We start from the raw sequence: 21159 nt of genomic DNA, 5'->3' as shown, positions 1-21159 counted from the left end.
GCTTGGCAGAAAGTTGCTGTTCTCCATGCCAAATGTTGACACACTGAATTCAGTATCGACGAGGGACCTTTTAGAAACATTCAGCATAACATAATAGACTAATTCATTAGCACCCCATGGGTCTGACTGGGTAGAAGCTGAAGCTTGAAAAACATCGCCTTAAGGAATGACAGATGAAAATATCTTCCCCATGATATAACTGTTATTGCTGCGAAGTGGCATTAATTGTGATTGCTTATCTATTAATTTATTATAATTCTTTTTTCACCTCCAGGCTTTTACCTACACATGACATATACCAGGGCCTCGGAGGGGGCTGATTAACGCAGGGTTATCTGGGAATGGCTCAAAGCTGGCTGGAACAGATAGTGGCAGCTGGGGTAATTAAAATGTCTTCTGCGTGGGAGAAGCAAGTTTGGGGAATTTTTTAGAGGTGAAGAGTTGGGGACACGGGTTTCCTAAAGGGAAGGAGATGAATATCAAGTGCCACTGCCCTCCCAACACAGCCACGACTGACCAAGAGGCACAGAGGCCGAATCCTCAAGTAGACTCCTAAGCCAACAGAGCTGGGGAGGGGCCTGGAGTTGGAGTTGGAAGCAGGACATGGGCTGGGGGAGAGGACCCAGGGGACACAGCTGATGCCCTGACATGTGGGGGGCTACTGGGAGATACCCTGCTAGCTCCCCACTCCACACTCCACTGCAGAGCTGTTTGTATTGCAGGGGCTGTGCCTCCTTGGAGGGATCTGCTCTCCCTGACTCAGAGGGGCACGAGGAAGAAAGGCAGTGGGCTGGAACAGGTGGGGGGCAAGACCGGAAGTCAGGAGCCAAGGCCTCTATTACTGATATGCTGTGAGGCTCAGGGCAGGTCCCTCAACCTCTCTGGTCCCATGTTTCCCCATCATTCAACAGGGAGCACAAACTCTGCTCTGCGAAGAGGAAGAATCAGCAATGTGAAGAAAGGGCTTTGGAACCTGTGAAGTGTGGGCGCTGCTGGGATTTGCGGAGGCTCTGTTGCCCCTATTAGTGTCAATCACCAGGCCTGGACCATCAAGACTGGCTATGTGGAATCAGAGCCAGCCAGACAAGGCCGGGCGGCACTTCCTGCAGGATCTCAGTATGACAGGCTTCAGCAGAGGGCTGGGAGCGGCACAGCTCCCAGCCAGTAACAATTCTCGCTTGGCCCCTTTCTTTTCAGATCTCTCTGAGCCTCAGTTTCTACTTTTCTGTAAAACTGGGGAAGCCTTACCTACCTCGGAGAGTTGGACCGTCGGTGAAATGAGGGATGCTGAGCACACAGAGCACATAAGCAGGGGTTTATTTAATTAATTGATTTAACGCTTACAGAGAACTAAATGCCAAGCACGTTTGTAAGTGCTTTATTGATGCGAACATATTTAATGCACAGCATCACCATCCCATGGGTAGTACTGTTACTGTGCAGTTTTATAGACGGGGAAACCAGGCACAGAGAGGTGAAGTAACCTGCCCAAGGAAGTAGAAGAATCTCAGCTATAACTCGGCAGACAGACTGGCACCTAGAGTCTGTGGTCTTAGCTGTTGCTATGACAAAGATGTTGATAATTTGTTTCCTTTCTACTTTGTATTGTCGTCATTCATTCAGGCATTTGTGAGCACCTGCTATATGCCAGGCACTATTTGGGCACTGGAGATACAGAGGTGAATCAGGCATAGTCCTTGATCCTTACATGCATGAAGGAAGCTGACCAGCTGGTGAGCTTTATGTTGGCTCCATCTCTGTACACCCCTTCCCACCTAAGTGCCTAGCTCAGTACCTGGGATCTCGAGAGCATTTGTATATGGCTGCTGGATAAGTGAGTAAATGAATGCTTGCATTAAGGAAATAAAAAATTGAGAGAAGTGGACACTGTCTGTGGGTAGAGGAAGGCCCCAGGGTGCCGGGGTTCTGCCCTGTGCCTCCCTTCAAGAACCCCAACCTTGACCCCAGTTGGACAATGGCATTAAGGCGGAGGGCCTGGGGTGGCGCCTTCTCCAGAGTCTTGCCTGGAAGGTCGGGCCAGGTCTCAGGGCAGTGAGTCCAAAGTTTCAGGCCCTGCCATTCCGTCAGCTCCCTGAGGGACAGCCCTCTGGCCTTGGAAGGAGGCACGAGGCAGGTGGAGATGGTTTTAATTGATTGTTTGGAGCTAGAATTGGGAACAAGGCCCAGGGAGGGCTTAACCACAGGCCCTGATGTGGGCAGGGTGGGCAAGGGGCAGTACTCAGGGTGGCTGAATTAAGATGTGTGGATTTTGTCCTTGCCACTTCTGAAGAAACCGCCCACTGCCTTGCACCCTCTGCTTAGCGGTCATGTCTTGGATTCTGTGAGCCCACTGTCCTCCTCCTCCCATCAACAGACCTCTGCTGATTGGCCAAGGAGTGGTCACCTGTCCCAAGGGTGGTTTCTACAATCTGCTTGATGACCCAGCCCCCACCTTGGGGACATTTAAAAATATGGGGTAGGATTTATTTATTTGTCACCAAGCCTGGAAAATAAGTCGGTGGGGACAGGGCATTCTGAAATGATGAATTTACTGTCCAGCCCCAAACGCTCATATAGTGCCCTGTTGAGAAATGCTGACTGGTACTTGTCCAGTCAGCAGTTTGACCTGGGGAAGGTAGGTAACAGTTGGAGAAAGAGGTGGTGAGATGTGGCAGAGGCGACATGAGATGAACACAATCAGCTCTCGCCATCAGCCAGAGTGAGTCAACTCCAGCCCTCCACTGAAGAGCTAACCGGCCTGTTGGCCTTTGCTCACGCTGTTCCTTCTACGTGGCACACCCTTCCTCGCGCTCCTTGGTGAACTCCTACTGATCCTTTCAGGCCCAGTCCAAGCATCTGCTTTCCTGTAAAGCCTGCCTCAAACTTCCCACCTGCCACTAGGCCTTCAGCACCTGGCATCTCCTTCGACTATGCCCCGTGGCCATCTGTCCAGGCCTGTGATGGTTCAAGTGTGCCATCTGAGCTACACATAGAGACGCAGGCCAGACAGGACGTGAGCTCCCTGAGGGCAGGGCCTCAGCGCCAGTCATTTGAGATACTTAGCTGAGCACAGGGCTGGGGGAGGAATGTGAACTGGTGCTAGACGAATGGAGGAATACAGGGGTCTGCAGGGCTGATGCAGACTGCAGGAGCTTGTTTCAGCAACAGGGTGATTAGTGATGCTGTCACTTGCCCCAGACCTAGGCTGGGTGAAAGGGTCCACCCAGAGCCCCAGTGAGGTCAGAAGGCGTCTGGCTCCAAAGCAGGGCGTCTGGGTGCTGGTGTCCCTTTGGCACTGGGATCTCTTTATTCTGCTGATCTCAGGCCACAACTAATTATCCTAATGGGTTTAAATGGCCCTAAATGTTCTCAGTGTTTGGACAGGACCCATCTGGAGCCTGCAGGTGGGCTGGCCTGGCTGACAGTGAGTGGGCACACTTCAGTGTGGATACTACAAGAATGCAAAGTGGCCATTGCTGCGGTGAGAGGCTTGAGACATGCATGGGAAAGTGTGGGCTAGGAGCAGAGGATCGGCATAATAATGGCAGCTAAGGCTTGTATAGCTCTTTACATGAATCAGGCACTGCTCTCAGCATTTGCGTGATTAACTCCTTGAGTCCCCACAACCATCCTAGGAGGTAGAAGCCATCACCATGCCCATTTTGCAGAGAAAGAGCCTGAGGCAGGGAGGTTAAATGACCTCCCTAAGTCTGTAAGCGAGGGGCTTCTATTCACACTGGCAGGTTCTCGAGTCCCTGCCCTTAGTCACAACACAACGTCACTTCTCAAAGTGGGTGGGCCACAAAGACATTTCTGTGCCCTTACCTGGGGCAACACCTCCAGCCTTAGGAAGGCAGGTCCAGCCTGGGTCTCCTCTAGCGGCAGCACCTGTCCCCACCAGGCTGACCTTGTTCCACGGGAGTCCCACCCCGACCCGTGCCAGGACCCGGAGGTACGTTACCAGAGTGGTGAAGATGAAGTGGTAGTACTCGGTCATCATGCCCATGGCCATGGCCTGCGGGGAAGCAGAGCGTCAGCAACTTGCTGGAAATACCTGAGCAGCCCCCGCCTCCTTGCCACCCCAGGGGTGAGGCCTGGGTGGCAGGACAGATGGGCATGAGGTTAGAGGAGGCTGGCCACTTGGAGTGGGATGTTCTGTGAGGTCCCCTCTGAAGGGTGACAATGACTGGCCGGCAGATAGCAGTGGCTTTCACACGAAAGTGAGCAACAAAAAAAATCACTTGGTAGAGACTCTTGGGCCACACTCTCCAAAGGCTGGGCAGGGCCTAGTTGTTTGTCTTTTTAATACGCCATCTCGGGGCCTTCCACACTTAGAGTGATGCTACTGGAATCAGCCCATGATGCCTTCTCAAGTGCCCTGACTTTACTCGAGAGCATCCAGGCTCTAGAGAGAAGTGTGCGCTAGCCCGGCCCCACCAGCCCCACGAGGCCCAGGAGGAAGGTCTGCCCTCTGTCTCAGTCTCCTGGGAAGGGCTGACCACACAGCAGGCCATGGGGCCGCTGTGGAATTACTACATACCACCATGAAGCCTACATTATATACATTTTATGTATTTCATTAGAGGCCTATAATGAATAATACTAATGACCATAATGCATTTTCTACAGAGTTCTTCAGAATGCTGGGCCCACAAAGTGCTCTGGGGGAAAAATGTCACTAGGTCAAGTACACTTTGAAAGTGCCGTGCATTCTTTCCTCGTCTTGGAGATTTATACCCTGCATCCTCACGTTAAAGGCTCAGAGAAGTCCTTAGTAAGCAGACACGCTTACCTTTGTTTAGTTCAGTGTTTCGCTGAGCCCAGAAGCTTCATTTTTTAATTCTAGATGTTTTCAAGTCAAGACAGACCTGGCAGTAAAGTTTGACTTGCAGTCTCAATGGCTTCAGGCCCATGACTTTCCTCTTGGGCCTCAGCTTCCTCGCCTGTAAACTGGGCGTGACAACTGTCCTCACTTCCCAGGGTGGCAGTAAATGAGGATCTACGTTTCCATGGGTCAGAGTGACTCCTCGGTAAACCCAAGTCCGGTTGTCATTACAATTGTGACACACGCTGGGAAGAGGGGATGCGCTGGACACAGTTGGCTGGGAGGGTGAGGGTTAAGGTATTTTGGGGGAGCGTGGGACTCCTCGACAGAGACTTTAAAGCTGCCCATACTCAGTGACTGTTTGCTGGCACCAGGATAAAATCTCCTCTCCTCGACCCAATGAATCCTCCATAATCGTGTAATGTAGGGACCACTCGCTCCATCCGAGGAGGGCGTGATTCCAGGGCCACTTGCTCTTGGCAGAAGCAGGATTGGAATTCTCAAATGAGCTTTTTTAACCACGGTGTGAAGGAGCTCGGGGTGAGGCTTCCTCGGAAAAGACAGGGGCTGCCATTTCCTGGGGCCCCTCTTTCTCGGCCAACTGGAGGTTGGAACTTGAGCGCCCCTCCCCCCTTTAAACGGCTCCTGGCCCCTCCCACTCAGCAGCTCTCCTCCTGCACTCCCTGTGTCCCCCTGTGTCCCCTCCCTGCCACCTGCATCTCACAGGGTCATGTGTCAGGTTTCCCAGAATACCTCCTCCAATCACCAGGGACGCTTTCTGGGGCCACGTTGTTTCCTTTACACTGAAGCATTGGCTCCGATCAGAGTGTTTTGGTTTCTCTGAGGCACCCGTGGAGGGGGTTGTGGGGAGTTTTGCTCTTTATTTCTTAGGTGGCTGGCAGAGCGTGGCTCTCATGCCCAGCATGCCATGCCAGGCTGTGTCTGGGACTGGGGCCCATTCAGGACTGGGAGCCATTCTCCTCACTCACCGTCTCTGCAGAGCTGAGCAGAGGGTGTGAAGAACCTCGATAAACCTCCTAGCAATGGGAGAGTAACACCGAGTGCCGTGGGCTACAGGGATTAGTCGCTGGCAGGGGCAGTGAGGAGCTCTGCGGGCTGTTCCCGAGACCCCCAGGCCTCTCCACCCTCCCTGAAATGTTCTGTCCTGTGTGGCTTCAGGCCCCTCTTGGCAGCCCCTGCCTCCCACCTGCAACCTGCACAGAGGTAGCGTGGAAACCTGCATTTACTCAGTACCCTCCATGCACCTGGCTTGGCTGTGGCTCCTCACGCCTCATCTCATTCCAGTCTCACATCAATTTGGACTGTAAAGACCACTGTGTCCATTTTGCTGAAACTGAGGCTCAGAGAGGCGAAGTGAACACCCAACGTCATACAGCCAGAAAGAGGCACAGTGGGGGTCAAACTGAGACCCGGGTGACAGCATGCCTGGATTTGGGGACGGGGTGGCGGGAGAAGTGGCAGGCAGATCCCAAGCACCCCTCCCGCTGGCCAGCCCTCACACACCTGCTTGAGAATCTGGGCAGCCATGGTGTGGCTGCAGTCAAAGATGATGCGGAACTCCCGGCCTCGCTTCATCTCCTTGAGCAGAGGGCGCGAGTCGTCCGAGTCCAGCGGGAGCTGGCGGATCTTCAGGCGGATGTTGTATCTCGATGGCGCCATGATGAGCTCCTGCAGTCGGATGAGCCCTGAGAGGCCCCGGGGCACAAAAGACACACGTGTGCACACGTGTGTACACAGCCACAGGCACCTGCAGACTCACGTGCATACACATACCTGTTCCCACAGGTCTGCAGACACACATGGACACACATGCGTGGCACATGGAGATATGTGCACGGGCACAGAGACACGTGTCCAGACACAGGCACCCGCACACTCAGGCACAGACACGTGCACCCAGCTGTACACACCTGCACGTGCACATAGATGTGTGTGCGCGTACAAACATGATTACACGCACATGCATGTTGATACAGGCCGGGCACATACTTGGGCTAATAAACACATGTGTACACATGTAGATAAAGGTGTGTGTCTACAGATACATGTACACATGTAGGTTCAAAAGTAGGCATACACAGAGAGCAAATTCCCACTTGCTCCTCTCCAACCCAGAATGGGTATAGGAACTTATGGAAACTGAACCAGAGGCCAAAACCTCTTCACCCCTCAGCCCCTGTAACATTGTGAGGCATGGGACATGATCTTCCTAAACATCCCTAGCAGCCTGCTTCCAGGATGTGGGTACAAGTGGCGGCTCCAGGCTCAACTGTACCCACTGTTGGGCTGGGTAAAGTCAGGTGGTATCTGTGCGGAGCCTCCACCCCCAACCCCAAGCGCTGGCTGCTCACGTAACTTTACCCATTCTTCCAGGCTCAGTACAACCGCCTCCTCCAGGAAGCCTACCCCTACTGCTCTGTCCAGACAAGATCTCCCCACTCCCAGACCTCTTCCAACTCGGGGGTCTCCTCCCTCAGTACTGACCTCCTCTGTCCTCATCTCACTCCTCTCTCCCTGTCCCAAGCTCCCTAACAACAGGGGCTGGGTCCCACACTCCCCTAGCACAAGGTCTGGCACTTAAGTGGTGCTCAACACAAATTTCCATAATGCAATTGACTTACTGTTTTTTTCTCCCCACAACGAAAAATCCATCCTCCACCTTAGCATTTTGCAAAACCACTTAATCTGGGGACTTCCAGGGAAAACTAAATGTCATTTCCTGGAGACAAATGGATTGCTTAGGTCTAATTAAGTTCATTTCCATCCCTATTTCAAGGTCCATTCTTGCTCACATCTCTCTGCTTAGCCTGGAAGCAAGCCTGTTGGCTGCTCTCTCTGCCCCGACCTGACTGCAGGGAGAGGCTGAGCCAGCATGGGGCTGAGGGTTGGGGTCGGAGGGGGGCAAACAGGCCATTCCCCAACCTGCTGGGCTCCTTGCTCATACTCAGGGCTGGTGGCATGTGCATCCTGGCTGCACTGCACTTGGCCATGCTCCACTCCCCACTAACAATACTGATTTTCCTCTGGGGAACAATTCATCCCCCTCTTTCAGTCCATATGACTCAAGAAGGATCCATTCCCAGCTGCAAAGGCACAGCATGTGGCCCCAGCCTAGTCAGTCGGGTATAGGTATGGGCTTCGAGAGGGATAGGTGACACCAACTGGTCCTATCAAGGTGACTTCCAGAAACTGTGCTAGAGCAACTGGTAAGATGTACCTCCTTTTCCATTTAACTCCCAGTAGGGAGGAAGAAAGCCTGGGGGGTCATCACATAGAACTGAGAAAGATTCCAACAGGGCAGAAGTCAGAGAGGCCAAACAGAAAAAAAGTCCTGAAGATACTTCTTTGAGCCTCTGGATCAAACAGTACCTGAAGGCAAAATTACTCCTTAACTTTACATTAAGGCTGCCAACAAAATCCCTTCCCCCACTGTTTTTTTTTTACTTAAACTAGTTTGTACTAGATTAAAGTTTGCAATCAACTACCTAGACAGAGTCCCCAACACAGACAGCCCAGTTCAGAAGCCTTCCAAACAGAGAGCCTCTGTTTCCAAAGCCATTTCTGGTATACATGTCTGGGTCTGTCTGTCTAGCCTCACCCCCATTCCTGAGGTCTGGAAGTCAGGAAAGCAATCTGACTGATGTCATTCATTTCACTCTGCTTGGGGAGGACAGAGGTGTGAGCTTGGGACCTAAGCCTTCCAAAGACCTCCCAAGCAAGCCCTGCCACAGCTGTGGGCATCAGGAAGCCCTGGTCTCCTGGAAGGTCTCAGACCCAGGTGACTGTGCTGGGAAAGGGCTCTAGAGTCCCGAATGGCTGGATCGACAGGGGCCCAGTGTTTCCTAAAAACAGACTTGATGGGGAAGAGCACAAGGATATCAGTGGACCTTAGCAGAGGAGTGAGGGACCACAAGCTCCCCCCAAACACACACCCAGGCTTAGCCCCCTCCCCAAACTAATTTCAGAAATTCTTAGTTTGGCAGAATGATGCTTCCCACTCACACCTGCTGTCCCACAAGGCCCTGAGTGCACACTTTGCTCCCTCTTGCTCGGTTTTCAGACTCACGCACAGCATCAGCAGGCATATGGGCTTTGGGGACCCAGGACATGAGGACAGGGACAGCCTGGTTGCCGGAGCAGAGGCCACCACAGCCTTCCTCTGAGCCAAGTGTAATATATGGTGACCCACATTCTCCAGCAGCAAATGTCAGACCTCCTTCTCATCAGTGTATTCCCCAAGGAGACCAGAGGCTCTTCTCGACCAACCCCAACAGAAGACTCGGCTCTTTTGTTTGCCCGAGATGAGCTCTCCTTCCTGGCTGCTTTCCTAATCAATCTCTCTCAAAATATCTGCAGTGAATCATGTTGCTGGAATCAGGCTTTTCACTTACAAAGCACTTCTGCATTCATTACCCAACTTAACCATCTCCCTGTCCTAGAAAGCATGCAGATTAGGGACTTTTGTTCCAATGTTACAGATAAGGAAACTGAGGCGGAGAGAGGTTAAGTGACCCTCCCGGAGTTTTGCAGCATGCTAACAATAGGGTGAAAATTAGAGACCCATCATGAGTTTTACAATCTGTATTGTAAAAATAGGTAACTGGTATACCCCCTTCTAGCATGCTAAGAGAACCATGATTTTGTTTAGGTGGCAATGTGTCAGTCCCAAGAGATGACTCAAGTTTGAGAGGAGTCAGTCAGCGGATATCCCATTCCCATTGGACCGTGCTCAAGGTAGTAGGCACATTCAAAGAGCTGGAAGGTTCTGAGACAGGTTTCCCTCCCTGATAAGGGGCACCAGTCACATTAAGAAAAATCCCTCTGGCTCCTATCATACTTGAATCCTCTCTTCCAGCTAGGCCGTCCTCTTGATAAGACTGTCATGCCCAGTCCCACCTCCGCATTTTTGCTCATGCTGTTCCCTCCTCCTGTAGTGCCCTCACGACGCCTCTCCCTGTCCATCCATCCTCAAGTCCAAGCTCATGTCTCTCTCTTCCGGTAAGTCAGCCTAGGCTAGTCAAGGCCACAGAGCTTCCTCTTCCCAAGTACCTTTAGCCCTGAATGTAAGTACATGTTGCTCGATTCTTAGCTCTGATGGCCTGGAATGACCAGCGACTTCTGGGTGGGCACCCACTCCCCTGTAATGTGAATAACTTCTCAAAAGCATATGGGTAACTGCATCCTCATTTCCTCTTCTTTACCAGGGCCCAACGCACTCTTTTCTGCAAATTTAACTATAATTTATTTCAACTTGATTTTCAATTCGATTCAATTCAATTCAATTTAATTCAACAAACATTTAAAAACATCTACATTGTACCAGGCCCTGTCCTAAACCCTAGAGGCACAGAAAGCTCATAGTCTGGAAGCAGAAACAGGCTCAAAGACAATCATTCTAGTGGCATATTAAGAGAGATAAATTGACAGGGCTGCAGAAACACCAGAGGTGACCTGGAGCTGGGCAGGAGTGCCCCTCAATGGCAGAGACCTCATGCTGGGGGCACTGAGAGGGGTGGGGGTTCCTGCCCTCCTGAATCTTCAAGTCTGGCGCTTTGGGTATACAGCAGGACCTCAACAGATACCGGTAGAATCTCAAGCTAAATCAATAACTTCGGAACGTCTTTTCTGCTGGATTCTCTCCCTGCAATTCCCACTCCCCATTAGGAGGTAATCAAGAGCTGACATTGAATCACAGGCAGCTGAGAGCCAGAGGGCTCTTTCCAGGCTGGATGCTGTAGCTCTTGACTTGACAGCATGGGCAGAGCGGGGCCAGATGGGTTAAGTGACTTGGCAAGGTCACTCTCTCTTAAGAGGTGGGGCTAAGAAATGTCTTGGGACTCGAATCTTTGGAAGGAAAGAGGAGAGGCAATAGCTCCTTGCTGCCCAGCTAGTAAGCGTCAGAGCTGGCACACATGTACTGGCCGGTTTGAGTTCAAAGCCTGTGCTCCGAGTCAGCACAGGGCTGGACGCGTTTGCTGCGGATGGAGGCATGTGAGTGTGAGTGCAGGCAGGTGTGGCTGTGCGAGTGTGAGTGCTGGCAGGGTGCTGAGTACAGATTTGAGCATGCTGCTGGGGTGGAGGTAGGTGGATGGGGAAGGTGTGAGGTGGGCTGGGGCTGAGTGAGGTGGGAGTGTGGCTGGTGTCCACAGGGCTGAGTACAGGAACCCGTGTCGGTGTGCCTGGGTGAAGCTTGGGTGTGAGTGAGGACATTTTCCCCAGGGTAGCTCAGTTGGGCAAGCAGCCAAGAGCCCCATCCTAGGGCTCTTCTCCCCTTGCACCCTAACCCTGCCCTGGCGAGGCCTGGCCACCCACCTGTACTGTCATCATAGACCACGGTGGCCGACCGCCACTTGAGGTACTGAACCAGGTCAAGGATGGCGTGGCTGAGAGAGGCATAGTCAGGGTAGAGGTTCACGTAGAAGGTGTCCTTGTTGTCCAGTGGGTGGTGCTTCCAGCGTAGCTGGATGTGGGGCACCTCCAGGGCGTTACAGATGGACTGGACCGCGTTGGTGCAGGATCCCTGTGACGGGCCGAAGATTGCCACCACGCCCAGTGCCAGCTGGTCACAGGCTGCAACAGAGGGAGAGAAGGGCAGTACAGGGGTCAGTGCCAGGTCTTATCAGGCAGCTGGGGACTGGAGGCAATGAGAAGGGGCAATGATTTTGATGATCCCAGAAACACCTGGGAAAAACAGCAACTGGAACTTCTGAGCGTAGATGACTGGCAATCTCTTTGAAACCAGGGTTGTAATAATCCCTGCCTTGTGGGATTGTAGGAAGTCAAATGAGATAATGCACATAAGACCCTCAGGGCAGCGCTCATGAAATAGAAATGATGATTACTTTTGACGTCGTCATCATCGTGACTAGTATCACCAGCTCTGCACCATGCCCTGTTCTGGGCGGGAACTTGAGAAACAAAGAGAAATGAAACACCGATGACTCTCGCTGATGACTCTTAAACTAAGATCTCCAGCCCCAACCTGTTTCCTAAAATCCAACTTGTACATTTTGTCTCTCACTCAACACTGCCACTTGGATGTCTAAGATGTAGCTCAGACCATAACCCCCTCTTCTCCTCCAAGCCTCCCCTATCTCGGTAAATGGCAGCTCCACTGTCTCAGTGCCTTATGCCCGAAACCCTGGTTTTGTCTTGGCTCTTCTCATTCTCTCGTATCCCACATCCCAATCCATCATCAACTCCTGTTGCTTCACCTTCTAAATATATCAGAATCTGACCACTTCTCGCCATTCCTACCCCAGTTTAAGCCACCGTCATCTTTGACTTGGATGTCTGCCGAAGGCTCCTCACTGGTTCCAGCTTCCTCAGTAATCATCTCTACTATCTATTCTGCACTCAGCAGCTAGAGTGAGCCTTTTACAAACTAGTGGATTACATGACTCTTGCTCCAAGGGTTCCCATTTCACTCAGTGTAAAAGCCAAAGTCTTTAATAGTAACCAGCAAATCCCTACTTGTTGCAGCTCCTCCCAATCGCTGTCCCCACCATCTACTTTTCTGACTTCCTCTCTCCTTTCCTCAAAGTACTTAAGCCCCACTAGCTTCCATGATGTTCCTTACACACACTAGGGAAACTCCTGCCACAGGGCCTTTGCACTTGCTGTCCTTTCTGTCTGACTGGAGTGCTTGCTCTTCCTTCAGATCTCCACATGACTCTCCCCCTCCCTTCTTTCAGGTCTCTGCACCTGCATGTCTGTTTAGAGAGAAATCACTACCCGACCCATAATAGCAATCCCCATCCAGCCATACTCTCTCAACCCCATGTTCTTTCCTTCTCTCTCTCTCTCTCTCTCTCTCTCTCTAGCTCCTTCTTTCTTTCTATTTATTAAATAACCATGGAAGTCTTATTCATTTGCTGACTTTCTCCTCCTACTAGAAAGTAAGCTCCAAGGAGGCAAGGGCTTGATCTATGTTGTTTATTGCTGTATCCACAGTGCCTCAAACAGTACATGGTCTCAGCAGGTGCTTAATCAACATCTGCTGAGAGAATGAGTGCTGAATCTCTGCCTTCAAATTGTTGGGGGAGGCCCAAGGACTCAGGCGGTTCAGACAGCAGATGCTTCTGGGAAGGTCAAACATCAGTGGGCAGATCATGGCATGAAATGAGCAGACCCAGGGCAGTTGGGACTCAAAGAGGGATGTAGGATCATACAGGGATTGTGCCTAAAAGAACCATAAAATGGACCTCTCGGGGCATCAAGGGGAGGACTTCCCAAGAGCCACTGCCCTGTCTTCTGGTAACTATCTCTACTTTCCCTTCGGGCTCCACTGCCTTTTCTACTCCCAACCCATGAGGAGTGGGTAAGTGAATTAGCATCTAGGCTGACTGTTCACTGACCTCCCTCAGGCCACAGCCATTGGTTTACAGAATGGTCATGTGACCAGTTGGAGCCAATGGGATGCCATGAGACCTGGCGGCACTGAGAAGGGAGCATTTTCCCTCTGTAAGTGGACCTGGGAGGAGGTAAGATCTGGAGGTACAGTGGCCACCTTGTGGTCACAAAGAATGTGCAGTGTTTGCCTGTGAACACAGTCAGTGTGGAGGTGAGCAGAGCTAAGAGAGAGAAAGAAATACGAGCCCCTGATCAAGTGGAACCCTGGACTTTGGTTACATAAACCAATACATTCTCTTTTTGTTTAAGCCAGTTAAGCCAGTGGTTTTCTGTCACTTGCAACCAGAACAGCCTTAACTGAAGAGCATCAGCAAACGCGCCAGCCTGGGGCCATGGGAATGAACTACATGCACATGTATGACCATATGAGGCGTGTAGGAGTAGGCAAGACAGAGCACCTAAGCATGGATACACCCTGGATTCAGGTGCATCCTGGATGCCCCAAGGGCCTCTGGGAATGACCTACCGTGCGCAGGCCCATCCCTAAGATTAGCAGGGCCCCGAGCTAGAGTACAAGTGGAAGCCCATATACCATGTGGCTATATAGTTAAACATTGTTAAGTCAAGCTAACAAGCTGTTACATAAAATATGCCCTTTCCTTCCGTCTTGACAAATATAACCACCTGGAAAGTCAGATGAGAATGGAGACTTCTCATGCTCAGGGGAATGGGGAGAGGTGGCACTAGCCTCCATCCTGCCCCCTTCTCTTTGACCACTGGCTCCACCCTGCACCATAAAGGGCCTTGCACTCTCCATGTGGACACGCTGGACCTAGCATCTGAGCTCTGTCCACACCGCTGCAAACATCTGCCCCTTGGTCAGACTTAGATAGGGTCTATGAGTGTCACCATGAAGCATGACTTTCCCTCAGTAGGTCAGCCTGGGGATGAGGCTCATGCAGGCCTGGGGGTGGGTTCAGGTCCAACTGGGCAGGAAATCCAGGGTTCCACATACTTGGAGCAATGATGAGAAGGGCAGGGCACAGGGTCCTAATGGGAAAGTCTCCTTGGTCCCACTGACCCCCCTTCTCCTGGGAGGAGATGTGTACCAGAGGAGGGCGAGGGTAGCACCTCCAAAGCACAGGCCCTGGGAAAAGGGCCCTCTTGCCTGGGTTAAGGGTGGAACAAATGGATCTAAAGATACAGATGGCTTCGAGTCAGTGAGAATGTGTGGTCTTCAGAGTATTTTTCTTCTCCACTGACATGTAGTTCCTCCTCCCTCGCTCCTGGGAATAGGAGACAGTATGTAAAGTAGTTATTTTTCCTGAAATTTGTACTTCCCCCAAGAACCAGAGAATGGCATTTATGGCCTAGGTGAGAGATACAGCACTCTGGGGTGGGGGTGGGGTGTAGTTCTTGCTAGGAATCTGCTGGAACATGGGGCAGGACAGCCAGGTATGGGAAGCAGTGGGGCCAGCACAGAGGGCATCTCCCGCTCACCAGGATTCTTAGTGGCCAATGCCAAGTGCAGAAGAGGATGCACAGCGGGGCACATGGTGCCTTCCTGATGCCCCTGCAGTTGTGGGACTAGAGGCCAAGACAGGGAGGCACTGCTTTGTCCCTGCTATTGTCACCCTAGAGTCAAGACACCTTGGCAACACTTTGTGTGACTGTGTGTGTGAGACAAACCCCAGTGATAATCAATGGTTCAAAAATGGGAACTCTGGGTATGTTGATAAAATTGTCCAATCTAGGGACAGTTCTCCTTTTCTGTGCCCTTGTCCAAAGGAGGCCAGTCCCTGACCTGTACTCTCATTGACTGTTCATGCTGTTCTTCTGCTGTCTGAGTGTGTGGGTGTCTACTCTGATCACTTTGTCCCCTTAAGGGCAGGTGCTGCCTGCAGGAAGAGGCCACTTGTGAGTCACTTCGTAGCCATGGAGGCTGGATACCAACATGGAAGAAATGGTGCCAGTGAATACGTGACAGCTATCCAGGCCTGGTCACTTCTTCTTGCCCAAGCCAGAGGCCATGAGCACCCAATAAAAGCTGTAGGTTTCTCTCATGCTCTACCTCCTACCTCTGTTTTGAACCTTCTAGCTGTCTGCTGACATCCCTGGTTTCAATACCATCATCTCCTGTTTCTACTCTTTCTCGTTTCCCTCTAGGACCTTCCGATGAATGACTTAGTCAAATGACTTGTGTGTCTCATTCCCTCCCACTACCACCTTCAAGAATCTGTATTTTGGATTTTCCCCTTTGACCTAGGCCTTTAAGCATGCAGGCAAATGCTGCCCTGGCACCTCTACCGCCACCTAGCCCAACTTCCTGGGTCATGGCCTTCTTACCAGGCCGGAGGTCTGGGTATCCTGTTTGGCTGAGGCAGGGGAGTGTGGACCAATCACAAATTATGAAGACGTGGAAAATTGTAAGAATGATCTTGATGGAAGTAATTTAGATTTTGACATCGATTGTGGGGATAATGGTAAAGGTAACTGTAATGATAGTTGTAACAGTGAAGACCGTATTGTGGGGCTATTTATGATCCTGGTGATGGCATTGATGAGGGCGGAATTGATGATAATGTTGATGTTGTGACATAATGATGGGATGGTGATGATGGGGTTGATGACAATAAATATGTCAATGTCATGACAGTAATGGTGATGATAATGGTAGAATTGATGATGGTGATATAAGTGTTGATGAATGAGGAGGTGATAATAATGTTGGTGGTGATGACAGTAATGGTGGTGATGATGTTGGTGTTGATGAGGTTGGTGATGATGAAGATGCTGATGCCATGACAGCGACGGTGACAATGACAGCAGGGGTGGTGACTTTGGCACGGATTTGAATGGAGGTGATAACAATTTTGATGGTGTTGATAAGATTGGCAATGATGAAGTGCCAACGCCATGACTCTAACAGTGATGATGACAGTGGGAATGACGGTGATGTTGGTGATGATAAGATTGATGATGATGAAGATGTTGCTGTCACGGCAGTGACAGAGATAGTGACAGGAGGGGTGGTGATGCTGACGATGTGAAGAGCGGAGGTGATGGTGTTGATGGTGATGACAGTGATTGTGGTGATGGTGCACTGGTGGTGATAGCAGTGACAGTGGTGGTGATATGATAATGATGATCACACTGGGTTTCATTCTGCCAGAGATGCAGTGATTAGATCTCACTGTTGGGTGGCAGGAGGCATCACTCCTGTCATTCACCTATTTCTTCTCCTTGGCTTCTCTCCATATCCCTTTTCCTGTCCCTTCCATGTTCCTTCCACCCTCTGATGATCTTCCAGTCTGGAAGAACACTGTTTCCCCAAAGGGACCAGGACAGGGGTTAAAGCAGCAGCAGCAGCAGCAGCAGCAGCAGCAGAAGCAGCAGCTTTATCTCCAGATGTTTCCAGGGCAGCAGCCAACCCTTGTTCTGGCAGCCCTGAGCGCACACTGCAGTAATTACGTTATTTGTGGCTTCAATTTTGCATCCACTTTCTGGTCATTTTACAGCAACTCAATGGTTCATAGACATTGCAGGAGTCCACAGTCTGAATGCAGTTCCCCCCATTCCCTTTCCATGGCAATTGTAGTTATAGCAAAAATTATCCCAATCAATTTGTGTCTTAAAAGGAATTGAGCAGCCTAGAGAATGAGTGAAGGCAGAGGAGCGTGGGGAGTGCTGGGTCGATTCCAGGCCTGCTCTGGTCAGGCTTGGAAGAAAACACCAGCGCTCTCTGGATCCTGGCTCAGGCACCGCCTGGCAGTCACTCATCTTTTTAATTTTTCGAAAAAACATTTAATAGTAAAGACAGTAAGTGAAAGGCTCTTTTAATTGGGAAACGCCTCCTGGGTCTCATGTGGAGGAAAGGAACTAACTCAACCGGAGCTGGCAGGGCTGGCAGTGCCAGGCTCCATGCCTCTGCACCCCCACACCCAACACGGCCCAAGGTGACTGGGTCCAGCTGGTGTGAAAGGGAGTGGTGACGGGAACCTCTGCCTAGAGAAAATGAATTATCATCGGGTTAATTAGAATTAGGCCCAAGTTCAACCCCCGTCCCACCGGAAGAGTCCTGTTGATGCTCCTGAGAATTAAAAAAAACCACAAAGATCAAAAAGAAAAAGAAAGATCACAGAACACGGGGCTCCCAAAAGATGGAGGGTGCCCAACGGAGAGCATGATCCAACAGCAGAAATGTCTCCAGGGTCAGACAGTGGGGCTTCCAACCACAGCATGGTTGGCACGTCTTTGGTAAATTATCATAGGGACATTAAGGGGGAACGATGGCAGAGAGGAGCTGCTTAACATTTTTTAATTGAGATGTAACATGATACTGGAAAGGGCATTCATTTTTAAGCACAGGCTTTTATGAATTTTTACGTAGAACTGCACTCAGGTAACTGCTACATGGATCAAGCTATAGAACACTTCCAACACCCAAGAAGGTTCTCTCTTCCCCTTGCAGGTTAATACCCACTGCATACTACTCCCTCCTGCAGAGGCCACCTCTGTTTATTCACTCAGCATGATGTCTGTGAGGTTCATCCATGATGTTGTACGTAGCAAGAGTTTGTTCTTTTTTATTGCTGGTTCAAATTTCATTGTGTGACTAACTGTACTCCAGTCTATCCACTTTGCAGTTGATGGGCCTTTGATTTATTTCCAACTTTTGGTGATTATCAACAAAGTGGCTAGGAACATTCTGGTAGGCATGCATTTAGCTTGTATAGATACTTCCAAGCAGTTCTCCTGAGAAGCTGAACCAGTTTTCACTCCCACCAGCATTGTGTAGAAAAAAAAAATTAACCTCAACCCATACCTCCTACCGTACATAGAAAATCGATTTGAGATAGATCATAGAGCAAAACGTGAAAGATAAAACAATAGTTTCCAGAAGAGAACATAGGAGAATATCTTCATGACCTTAGGATAGATAAAAACAGAACACAAAAGGCATTAACCATAATGGAAAATATGGATAAACTGGGCTTCTTTAAATTAAGAACTTTGCTCCTTAAAAGATACTACTAAGAGAGTGAAAGGGCAAACTCAACTGCAATAGATATATGCATTGTATGTATCCAACCAAGGGTTCTTATCCAGAATATATAAAAGACTCCTGCAAATCAACAAGACAGTGACAAGCAACTCAATTTTTAAAAGTGGTTGAAAGGCTCCAAAAGGCATTCCAGGAAGGAGAAGATTCCAATGATTTATTAACATATGAAAAGATGCTCAACCTCTCTGGTCATCAGGGAAACACAGAATAAAACCACAACAGAGACGCCCGCTACATAAACCACCAAAATGGCCAAAATTAAAATAAAACTGATTCTACCAAGAGCTAGTAAAGATGCGGAGCCACTGCCAAGTGCCATCCATTGCTGGAGGGAGTGCAAATTGGTGTGGGAAAACCTTTTGATTATTTGGGCCCATCTGGCTGGACTTTCAGAGCTGGGCGTTTCCGTCTCAGGCCTGCTCACCCATCACTGGGCAGTTTCGCAACTTGGGAAAACCGTTTGGCTGAACATACACACATCCTGTGACCTCACACTTCCACTCTTAGGTATATACCCAACAAAAAATGTGCACATTTGTGCACCAAAAGACATTTATAAGAATGTTCATAGCAGCACTATTCTATGGCCCTAAATAGAAACAACTCAGATGTCCAACAGTAATTTTTGATTTTGAAAAATTGTGGTATATTCACATAATGGAATGCTACACAACCATGAAGAACAATAGACTACTGTTATATTCAACAACGTAAGTGAACCTCACAGATATATGGTAGGGGGGAAGAAGCAAGACTCAAAAAAATACACACTGGTATTCTATTTATGTAAATTTCAAAACCAGGCAAAACTATCATGGTACCAGCAATCAGGACAATGGTTCCATAGTACAGCAAAGAAAAGGGAAAGGGCAGAAGAGAGGCAATATTCACATAATCACACACATCCCAGGGTTCAGAGCTGTGAAGGAAAAGTCCAGAGTGCTATAAGATAGAAGCAGGAAGACCTGACCATAACTGGGGACTCTGGGAGGGCTCCCCTGAGAAGGATGAGTTAGCCAAACAAAGGGCAGGGCAGAGGTGGAATTTACAAGGGTAAGGAAGTTACAAGCAGAGGGCACAGCATGTGCAAAAGCCCTGAGGTGGGAGGAAGCACGGCACCCTGGGAATGGTAGGTATGGCTAATACCCAGAGGCTGAGGGAGTGAGTGGCACAAATGTAGCTGGACGGTCACACTGGGGCTAGACTGGACAGGCCCTCATGGGCTCTAATGATGATTCAGGGAAAGGAGATGGGACATACCATCCAGGGTTTTAAGCAAACAAGTCATGTGACCTGGTGTAGGGTGGGGAGGGGCTGTGGCTTTGATCGCTTGGACCAGTCTGGCTGGACTTCCAGAGCTGGGTGTTTCCATTTCAGGCCTGCTCACCCATCACTGGGTGGTTCCACAAATGAAGGACCGTAACTTTCTAGTGGAGGAAGTGACTTGGACGGCTCTGAAGTTCTGTCTGGGCTCACTGCTGGCTGGAGAAGGTCCCTGCACTGATTTGCAAGTGCACCACTAGAAAGTCATTGTATTATTTTAGTGGTTTTTAGAAAAAATGGATAGAAGACTCAGCCTAGCTCTTTAGGGGTGGTTCTGCCCACGTGGGCCTCTGTGTTCTGACTCTAGGTGTTTGTTCTGTGTTCTGATCTTTTTACTGAGCAGTTTTGGTTGAGTTCAGTCATTTTCTAGATGGACAAGGCTGGGCAGAGGTTGGGTGCCAGCATGGACTCTCAGCGGGGAGGTAGATACCTGACTGCACAGTGTTGGCTGCAGGGCATGTTGAGGAGAGAGCGGGGAGGACGTGGGCAGGGAAGGCATGCCAGCATGGGAAAAGGATGATGGACAGACCACTCTTTAAAGCTGCTAGGGTGGGGTGGCTAGAGGGTGGGGTGCCTTTAGTCTGGGTGCACGCTGGCTCTGAGACTCAGGGCAGTGGCCTCAAAAATGTCAGTGTTAGCTATGTTCAATGTCAAGGACACGCCGACCTTCAGTGCACAAGGCAAGGAGAAGCCGAGTGGAAGGGACAAGGGCCAGCAGTGGGAAAGTGCCTGTAGGTGTGAGGCCCATGACTTGATGGCTCAACATGTGGAAAGCAAGTCAGCCAATGTAAGAAACAAAGTCCAATATGGTACTTCAGATGTGCTAGATGCTGTTCTAAGCACTTCAAAAAAGCATACCCATTTTGTAGATGAGAAAACTGAGGCACATATTGTCCAAGGTCACACACTAATATCAGAGCGGACAGGGTGCAAGTCCAGGCAGTCCTGGCTGCAAGCCCAAGCTCAGCTGCTTTTCTGCACTGAAGTGTTTACCCATAGTGTTGGAAAACAGAGCCAGCAGAGGGTAGCACCTTGCCAGGTCTGCACCTAGGAGCCCAGGAGTCTTTAATTAGCTACTTGGAACCCCTTAGAGACACCAAGGGCCCCTGTGGATGGGACTCAGTTTTTCCAAGATGCATGGATGATGCTGTTCCTAAGCTCAACTGACAGGGGTCTTAGACAATTATGCTCAGACTCCCATGCCCCATCCTCACACCATTCACTCATTGAGTCATTCAAAGGAGCACTTACTATACACCAGTCTTTAGGTGCCAGGGCTGTATTGGTTAACTAGAGAGAGCCTTCCTTTCAGTAGTGTTGGAGAGAAGGGGAAAGACATTAAACACACACAATTATTTAACTACAAATGTGATAAGAGCCTTGAAGAAGAAAAGCAAGGGACTATGATAGCATATTATAGGAAGGATGACTTTAGTATTCCCTGGGAATGAGAGTCACTAGGCCTGAGATTTTTAAATGAAGTTCCGTGGAGCTCTCTAGGTTTCTATGGGTGTTATTCCCAGAGTTATCTAAGCTTTTATGTTAAATTTGAATTAAATATATATATATATAT

General features: G+C 50.0%; 1 protein-coding gene across 2 annotated transcripts in view; it reads right to left on the bottom strand.

Moving 5' to 3' along the window:
- Window positions 1-21159, bottom strand: part of GRIK3 (glutamate ionotropic receptor kainate type subunit 3) — a 229115-nt gene that overhangs the window by 61598 nt on the left and 146358 nt on the right. For both annotated transcript variants that reach the window (XM_019658746.1, XM_019658736.1), the window contains exons 3-5: window positions 11159-11416; window positions 6350-6531; window positions 3962-4015 (exon numbers count right to left, since the gene is read on the bottom strand). In XM_019658746.1, the coding sequence (XP_019514291.1) occupies window positions 3962-4015; window positions 6350-6531; window positions 11159-11416 (494 nt within the window). The remainder of the gene's footprint in view (window positions 1-3961; window positions 4016-6349; window positions 6532-11158; window positions 11417-21159) is intronic.

This window comes from Hipposideros armiger, unplaced genomic scaffold (assembly GCF_001890085.2).
Source record: "Hipposideros armiger isolate ML-2016 unplaced genomic scaffold, ASM189008v1 scaffold_10, whole genome shotgun sequence".
Taxonomy (NCBI): domain Eukaryota; kingdom Metazoa; phylum Chordata; class Mammalia; order Chiroptera; family Hipposideridae; genus Hipposideros; species Hipposideros armiger.
Note: the sequence above shows the minus strand (reverse complement) of the source record. Positions and strands in the feature narration are given on the sequence as shown.